We start from the raw sequence: 9,339 nt of genomic DNA, 5'->3' as shown, positions 1-9,339 counted from the left end.
GGGTCTCTGAGTGGAGTGTCTGGGGATGTCAAGGGTGGCTATCAGAGGGTCTCTGAGTGGAGTGTCTGGGGATGTCACTGGTGGCTATCAGAGGGTCTCTGAGTGGAGTGTCTGGGGATGTCAAGGGTGGCTATCTCAGTGATTTCGGTCTCAAGGTTTCTGAGAGGAGTATCAGCCTGGGAGATTTCTAAGGGGTATTTCTATGGTGAAGTCACAAGGTTCAATTTTGGTCTGGTCTTGCGGGGGAGGGAGAGGGGACGGAGAGTCTCTCAGGGGAATCACAGGGTCTCCTAAGGGAGTCTCTAAAAAGATCTCGGGGACATCAAGAAAATGGGGTAGGGTCTCTGAGATGCACTGCTGGGCATGAAAGAAATCTCAAAATTTCTCTCTGGGGGCCTCGGGAGGGGTCTCCCAGGGAGGTCCCTGAATTCGGCCGTGGCTGGGGGAGGTGCTCTCTGTGGAGGGACATCCCTTGAAGGAATCGGGGGTTATCGGAGGGCAATTTCGGGGTGTCTAAGGCGCTCGGGGGCCCCGTGACCTCACCGTGCTCTTCTTGGTCACCATCTTGTCCAGCCGCTTGGCGATCCGCACGATCTCCTCCTCCTTCCCCATCATCGTCCCGTGGCCGGCTAGCTCAGGCCCTGTCCCAGCTACTGCCGCCGCCGCCGCCGCCGCACCGCCTGGCCCGGGGCTCCTCCTCCTCCTGCTGCCGCAATCCGGGTCCTGAGCTTCCCGTCCCGTCCCGCCCCCAGCTCCCCGCAACGACCACGCAGCCGCTGCTGCCCGAGAGCGCCAGGGCGGGAGAGCAGCCGTTCAAACGCCTCAGGCTCAGCGGCTCCGCCGCGCTGCATCCTGGGACATGTAGTTCCAGCGCCTGCCCCGCCTCAGGCTCGGGTCTCTCGGGAGACCTCGCCCTCGCACGGCGTTGTGGGAAGCGTGGTCTCTGGCCCGCCGTCTGTCGCCTCCCTGCGTCACGGGAAGACTCCAAGCCCCACAATTCCCTCGGAGAAGCTTCCCTAGAGGGAACTTTAACTCGTAGGAACCCACTGAGGCTGCGGAATCTTCACCGCTGCAGTGGCTTGGAGGTGTGACTTTGGGACTTTGAGGGCGGTGGTGGCTAATAGGACCCGGGGAGGTGGAAGGGGCGGGACACGACTAGAAGGTGAGTGGAGGAAGAAAGGCAGACTGGGGAAAGAAAAGGGATAACGACGCCCCCCCTCCTCCTACACCGTCCCGGAGCTCCTAGAGGGAGACGCTCCCAGAGGCAGACGCTCCTAGCCCAGTCCCGGAGTTCTCAATGGCACGGACACGCCGCCTCATCTTGTAGCACAGTATATCGCCTAATTCTTAATCACCACCTGCCCCATCAACATCCCCAGCCTAGAGCTCTCAGAGTCTGTGGGAAGGTCCCAGCAAAAGAATAAAAAAAACAAAGTATGAAGGACTGGTATGAAGCTAAGCTTTGTAGGAGTTGGGATAAATACGTTATACAATTGTAAGACATTATTATTGATAGCTAAAGCTGGAAAAGTAAATTAGAGCCAGATTGTAGTTGGAAGGATGGGGAAGAAGAGAATGCCAGATCAAAGAGTTTGGATTTTTTATCTGTAAGGGGGACTTGGAGGACGGGAGCTAGTTAAAAGATCAATCTGGCAACCTTTTCAGGGCTGGTGAGAGGCCCAAAGCAGCGAAGCAAGCTAAGAAGCTGAAGGAATAATTGACCTAGGCTTGGACTTGGAAGGGGCTTTGGGAATAGAGAGAACATTTCAGAAAACAGGACAAGCTTTGACCACTGATTGCACTGTGCTAGAGGAGAAAGAAGAGGGAAAAGTTAGAGAATACTGAAGTTTAAAGCCTGAGTGATAAGGTGGATAAATAGTGTGGTTAAGGATTGGAACTGGTTTTGTTGGGGAAAGATAAAGAGCTCAGTTATGAATAATCCCACAGTCAGAAACCCCCAGTTACTCAGGGAATCATCACCACAGGAACTAAAGGTACCTAAGATAGATTGTCAAGCCTCCAATTTTTCTGGATCTATGAAATATTCTGAGTTTTAAGCACTGAACCTTCAGTCTCAATTTTCTCTGTTCTATGTCAACCTCAAATTTCTCGGCCTTGTTTTTATCCCTGAATTCTGAAATTTCTGTTCCCTTCTTTTCCTTCTCCACTTCTGCCAGCTGATACCCCAAGGACATTTAGGTTTTGCTTTTCAAGAAGTTATTCAAATGGGAAAGGATACACTTAAAGAATTTTTAAGAATAGGATTGCAAGGATTCCTACAAAGGAATGTCATCAGTAGAGACTAGCAGATTCCCAAAATTATTAATCTGTTCTATCAAGATGAAAATCTTTGTCCCACTATGATTCCCAAAGCTGCATTAAAGTATTCAACCTCCCTTCTATCCCTACCTAACAGCCCAGAATGGCTTCTGGTCCTTTACTTACCTACATTTATTTATTTATTTATTTGTTTGTATGTTTGTTTCCAGGAAACCTGGTAGGGGCCCCTTCTGGCAGGTTTTAGGGGGCTTTGGTGTATAATTTCTGATGGGCACTTCACTCCCCCCTTTTTCTTGTTCATAGTTGAAACTCGTACTCAACTGTGTCCAGGGGACTGTTCTCTTGCACTAGGGCTGTGGTACCCACTGCTGCCAATACTGCCATACCAAGGCCAACTAGGATAGGGACTAAAAAATAAGAAATAAAGACCAACAGACAGGGTTCTGACTGCCTGAATCAAAGCAATATTGCTATACACTTTACATACATCTCTGGATGGAAAGAGCCTTTACATCTGAGCAGTTGGGGAGCTCTGAACATATGACCACTCAGAATCTCAACCAGGGAACCACAAAATCATCACAAGCAAGTCCCCAAAGCAAAATACTAACTCAGAGTATATATACACTTCTTAGAGCCAGAAGGCATCACAACCCTCATGACTCAGTGCCTAATTAGAAATTAGCAAAAGGTGTGAAAGCCTTCCTATAAGCAAGCCTTTCCCCTAAGCAAATTTCCCTTAATGGGCTCCACATGAGGCTTATTAAAGGGAAAGGAAGATCTTCAATCCCATTAACATTATACAGCACAAACCCAGGAACTATATGAACATAATTATAAAACACTTTTTATACAGATAGTCAGATTTAAATAATTGGAGAAACAGTCATTGTTAATGGGTGAGCCAATAAAATAAATATACAATAGAATACATTAATAAGTACATAATAATGAGTATATATCATAATAATATAATATATTTTTATATAATGTAAATGACAATTCTACCTAAATTGATTTACTTATGCAGTGCCATCCCAATTAAAAGTAAAAATGTATTGAGCTAGAAAAATAATAAAATTCATTTAGAAGAACAAAAGATCAAGAATATCACAAGAATTAATGAAAAAAAAAATGTAAAGGAAGGAGATCTAGCAGTGCCAGATCTTAAATTGTATTATAAGACAGTAATTATCTGGTACTGGCTGAGAAATAGAGTGGTAGATCAGTGGAATAGAGTATAATACACAGTAGTAAATTATTATAGTAAATTTGTGTTTGATAAATGCAAAGATTTAAGCTTTCAAGATAAGAATTCACTATATGGTAAAAATTGTTGGGGAAACTGGAAAGCAGTCTGACAGAAACTAGTTATAGAGTAATATTTTACACCATTTACCAAGATTAAGTCAAAATGCATACATGACCTAGACATAAAGGTAGACATTATAAGTAATTAGGAGAACATATTGTATATCAGACTTATGGATAGAAGAATTTAAGAATAAACACGAGAGAGAGCATTGTGAAATATAAAATGGATAATTTTAATTACATAAAGGGGTTATACAAATAAAATGAACATAGCTAAGATTAAAAGGATAGAAGAAAATTGGGGGGAGGAGGGAGAATATTATAGACAGTTTCTCAAACAAAGGCCTCACATCTAAAATATATAGAAAACTTTGTCAAATTTATAAACATGAGTCATTTCACAATTGAAAACCGCTCAGGGGCAGCTAGGTGGTGCAGTGAATAGAGCACAGGCCCTGTAGTCAGGAGGACCTGAGTTCAAATTTTACCTCAGACACATAACACAAAAAACTAGCTGTGTGACCTCGGGCAAGTCACTTGACCCCAATTGCCCTACCTTCCCCCCTATAAAAAAAAGCAAAAAAAAATGCTCAAAGGATATAAACAAAGTTTTTGAAAGATGAAATCAAAACTATCATCATATTAAAAATGCTCTAAATAATTATTGATTAGAGGAATGTAAATTTTAAAAAACTTTAAGATATCATCTCACACCCATCAGATTGACTACAATGATAGAAGGGGAAAATGACAAATGTTGGAGAGGATGTGGGAAAAGTGGGACACTAATACATTATTTGAAAATAGCCATCCAACCATTTTGGAGATTTGGAATTATGGCCAAAGAGTTATAAAACTATCTATTCCCTTTGACTCAACAATGCCACTATTAGATCTATTTCCCAAGTGACCAGGGGAAAAGGAAAAGAACCTATATGTTTATATTTATAGCAAATCTCTTTGTGGTGGCAAATTGAGGGGATGCTTACCAACTGAGGAATGACTGAATAAGTTGTAGTATATGATTGTGCTGGAATATTACTGTGCTATAAGAAATGACAAGCAGGTTGATTTTAGGAAAACATGGGAAGATTTGCATGAAATAATAAAGAGTAAAACAATCAGAACCAAGAGAATGTTGTATGTAATAGCAATAGTGTTTGAAAAGTAAATGAGGACGACCTTGGATGATGTAGAGGCCCAGAAGAGGCCTGATCAACGTGGCAGCAAGTTGACCCACCAATCACAAGGGCCACTACTAGGCCTATCACCTCAGGACTGGAACTGGACAGAGCAGGGTAAGAGTCAAATGTAGGACCCCTGGCAGGGGCAGCAGCTACTCCTGAGACTACCAATCCACAGCCTAGAAATTTAAAAGCCAAAATTTAAAATCCAAACTTTCAGGGACCAGGATGGCAGAGTGAACCCTGACTGCTCCAATTCCCCCCCTCTGACCCTGAAAACATAGTAATTATTGCCCCAGGGCAAAACTTTAAACAGTAAAGGCTTGGGACCGCTAGAGGAAGGTCATGGCTAGGGCCCTCCCTCAAAATGGGTAAAAAGCAGACTGCAAAGACAAAGACTGGAGTCCTACTATTGTGAGAGGGAGGAACCAAATTCAGAGGGAGACAGTGTTGACTCCACACCCATAGCTGTGGAACTGGTCTCAAGCACAGAAAGCATTCTTAGATGAGCTCAAAAAGAACTGTGAAAACCAAATTAGAGAGATAGTGTAGTGGGCAACCGAGAAACAGGACCGCAAAGCCAATTATAATTTGATAGGAGGGTTTATTAACTTCGGTGACTGCCTCCCTAATAAGGGAGACAGGACTGAATCTTCTGAAAGGTATACTGTTATAGAGCTAGGTGTTGCTAATCAACAAAATGTGGTTCCAAGGAGGGGGTACCATTTCTAGTAAAGTCTGGGGTACCTAACAAGAACAGACTTATATCTGGGGTATGTTTCTAGCAACACAGGTGAAACATTCCTTCACTATTATGGCCTATCAGGTGGTTTCCAGGAAACCTGGTAGGAGCCCCTTCTGGCAGGTTTTAGGGGGCTTTGGTGTATAATTTCTGATGGGCACTTCACTCCCCCCTTTTTCTTGTTCATAGTTGAAACTCGTACTCAACTGTGTCCAGGGGACTGTTCTTTTGCACTAGGGCTGTGGTACCCGCTGCTGCCAATCCTGCCATACCAAGGCCAACTAGGATAGGAACTAAAATGGGGGCTGCCAGCAAAAAGGTGTTCCTGCATACAAGCAGTCAGAAGTTAAGCTCAGGTCCAAGACTACCAGAGTGCTGCCCGAGTCTGCAGGAGTGATGGTAAAGGGTGAAACAGGGGGGCCATCTGGGGTTTGATCGCCATCAGGAAGTGAGTTGAGGACTGGGTTGGGATCGGTGGGAGTAAGATCCCTTGGCACCTGAGTGCGTTGAATAGTGAACAAGGCCCCCAGGGTCCCTTCCTGTGACATAAAACCTGATTCCCCAAGGTGTCCCAGTTTTCCAATCCAAAACTCTGATGACAACTGGGTTACATGACTTAAGGGTATTACAATGAGATGAAATGTGGTGGTCATGGCTGCCACCGGAGACCCAGTCAGCAATGGTTACACAATCCCAGTTGACACAGTGATATTTCCCTGTCCCCCACAATCGGGAGACCCATCCTCAGGGCAGACATACGACTGGGTTGACCAAAGGCTGCTTTTCTGCTCCACAAGCAGCAGCATCTGTCCTTGTAGAATACGTGCCTGTATAGGGAAACAACATGAATCGGGGGCACAGTGATCAAAGAAAAAGGGTGAGCTGGCCATGAGTCACATTTTTGAAATTAGAGTCCCATCAATTGTCTTAGTAAGAGTCCAAGAGTACAATGTGGGAGCATAGGAGTTGGAACCGGCCAAAGGCAGGAATGCCAGGAACAGGAGTGTCAGGACAGTCTCTTAATCTTCAGTTGTAAGTCACCAGCTGGCTCTGTTACCCACAGGTCTGGTGGGTTGGGAGGAGCTGTCACCTTGATGTGTGAGGGGTGGATCCAGGCTTTTCTTCTGGCCACCTATAATGGAAATGCAAATTTAAAGATCTTCCCTGCCCCTAGGCTAAAGTGCACCTGGAGCCTGGGGTGGGAGGCTTGTTTTTCAGTAGATACTTTTTGATTGGCCAGTGGGTCCAAAAGGTTGTTACATTCTCTGAGCCAGGAGAAGGCTATATAAGCCCTGATGTGTAGCTTTGTTTTGGGGGCTCACTTTGAGAAGTATTCTGTGATTTGATATGGATTATGGGAAGCCGTTGTCTGGAGCCCCCCCCCCCCTTTGAAAAACCCAGATGTTGAAACCCAGATGTTGATTGGGTATGGATGTAATGGCTGGACAGTTTGAAAAGCTGTCTACTTGATCTGTTTCTGTCTTGATAATTCTGCCTGTATACTTTGAAGTTCGGGGTGCTGACCTTTTTCCCCTGAACAAGATAAACGATATATGTCTGACTGATTAAAGTAAGCTTGTTAACCCATTTTGAGTTGCTTTCCTTTATCAAAGCAGATCCAGGAACCTGTGGTGGCAGCAAACCCTGAGGACGCTTGGGGTGCTTGCTGCTACACCACCTTAACAGCGTAGTGGTCTGGTACACTGCTCTGACTGCTTCCTGGATGTTTCAGAGAGCTTGGAGGGACTTGAGAAGTAAATCATTAACAATCATACATAACAGCATTCACCACCCAAAATACAATAGGAGGTGGGGTACCAAACAGAATCTCAGAAAGGGGAGTGAATTTTTACACATATGCATTCAAATACAAATATTAACACTTGCTTAAATAATGGATCAAAATAGCAAGTTGTCTTCTGCTTTACAACTTGTTACATCAATTTTGCAAGTGGAGGTTTTAGTGGGTCTCTTAAAATCACACTAGAGATTTTAAACATTTCTTCTAAAAATATTTTCCTTCTTCAAAACAGTTTCAAGATTTATAAATGATTACTAAACTTTTATGAAGAAAATTAGTTGAAAACTTTTAAAATGATCTTAAGCAGTTTGCATAACTTTCTGTACATGTTTTAATTCTAGATGAAAAATAATATTAGATTTTCCAATAAGCCAACATAAAAGAGCTCATATCTTTTACTGATTACTTGCTCTGAGCATAGAGACCTGTTATAGAAGGAAAAAGCAGGGACATGTGACATTCCAAATGTGCCAGGAGAAAACGTCCTTGGCTCTGTATAAATTCAGGTACAGTTGCAGATATCCAACCAGGCAGCATCTGTTCCATCTCTTAGCTAAACTCAGGAATAGGTGGGAAACATTCCTTTTCAAAGGAACCTCATGGGTAAATTGAGCCAGGAGGAATCTCATCCCAGATAGAGGCTAAGATTGTCCCTTTGGCTGTTACCAAATGTAGACTTCTACCTGTAGACAGTAAAGGATCACATTCTTCTGAGTAGCTGGTGGCAGTTTCTCTCAGACACTGATTTAATGCAGACAACTATACCCAAATTCAGACTCAAAATAAAATTTAGTTATGGTCCCAAGTGGTTTTTACCTTAAACAACAAGCTTCACCAATCACAGCTTAGAGCCAGTTATAATTATTTCTATTCTCATGGGACTGTAATAAGCAATAAAAATGTGTCAGATCTTATAATGTAAGGAATTCCTTTTTCCATCCTTCTAAAATATAAAAGCCAATTTATAAAAATTCTTTTTAATCTTTACAACTTCTTAGCAAATTAGCTTCATTTAAAAACTACATATCCTTTCTCAGGCTGAATGGCCTTGCCTAATAGAATCGGTTTCTAGGGGATTTGACAGTCTTACAACATAAGGAAAATTTATATGAATTGTAAGCAGGAGAGACTGCTCTGAATGGGCAGAACTAGTCAGACAAGTTTTCATCCAATTAGTTTCCTCTTTTCCACATACAATAATCAATTAACAGGTTCTAGCATTAAAACATTACCTCAAAATAGCTTAATAGTTTTACAAGTTTTTCTAAATAGCAGATATGCATATTACAAGTCAGGGTTAAAGTAATACTACTGGTCTTACACAATTTTTCTCCTCACTCAGGTTTTACAATATACAGTATAGAAATATAACAATAATATAAACTGTGAGATGACATTAATTGCATTTCCAAATTACATATAAGAATGATTGATCTTACCAAATGAAGAGGCTAGTTGACTTCTGATCTCATTTTCTCCTCTCTTTTTCTCATCTCCCCACTTTACAGATGAATTGAGACTCAGGGTTAAATGATTTATACTAGGTCACATAACTAGTCAGTGCAGAGTTTGGAACATACTGTTTCTCACTGACAAGCTTTTTTCTCTTTTCTGATTTTCTCTCTTTCATCTTTCTCTTACCTTTCTCTCTGGTTTTTCTCTTTTTGCTCTATATTCTGGGGTGTTTTCTCCCTGCTCCATTGTTTTCCAGGAGTCCTAAGCAACCTTCTTTAATTCCTTGGCATTGGAACAAGCAAAGTGATTATTTGCAGCAAGGGAGAAATCTCTCAGATGGTACTGAAGTCGGGGCTTCATGGTAGAGCGAACTCTATATTTCAGGGGAAAACCCTCCATTTTTCCAAATTCATCACACTCAAAGCACATTATCAGCTTATACTCTATCAAATAAACCTCTATGAATGCTTAGCTGTAGCACACCCTGGTTATGGGATGGTCGATTTGGGAGAAAAAGGGCAGTGCTTAACTGGGGAGTGCCAGATTTTTTAGCCTGGAGCATT

General features: G+C 42.7%; 1 protein-coding gene across 1 annotated transcript in view; it reads right to left on the bottom strand.

Moving 5' to 3' along the window:
* Positions 1-846, bottom strand: part of TCEA2 (transcription elongation factor A2) — a 34,640-nt gene extending 33,794 nt beyond the window's left edge. Inside the window, exon 1 of the mRNA XM_069072676.1 lies at positions 544-846. Coding sequence (XP_068928777.1) covers positions 544-615 — 72 coding nt within the window. The 5' untranslated portion in view covers positions 616-846. The remainder of the gene's footprint in view (positions 1-543) is intronic.
* Positions 847-9,339: the final 8,493 nt, after the last annotated feature.

The sequence above is a fragment of the Petaurus breviceps genome, unplaced genomic scaffold (assembly GCF_028583685.1).
Source record: "Petaurus breviceps papuanus isolate PSGF00001 unplaced genomic scaffold, PetGlider_PUasm1.0 90847, whole genome shotgun sequence".
In the NCBI taxonomy this organism is placed as follows: Eukaryota; Metazoa; Chordata; class Mammalia; order Diprotodontia; family Petauridae; genus Petaurus; species Petaurus breviceps.
This window is presented reverse-complemented; position numbering and strand designations above follow the sequence as displayed.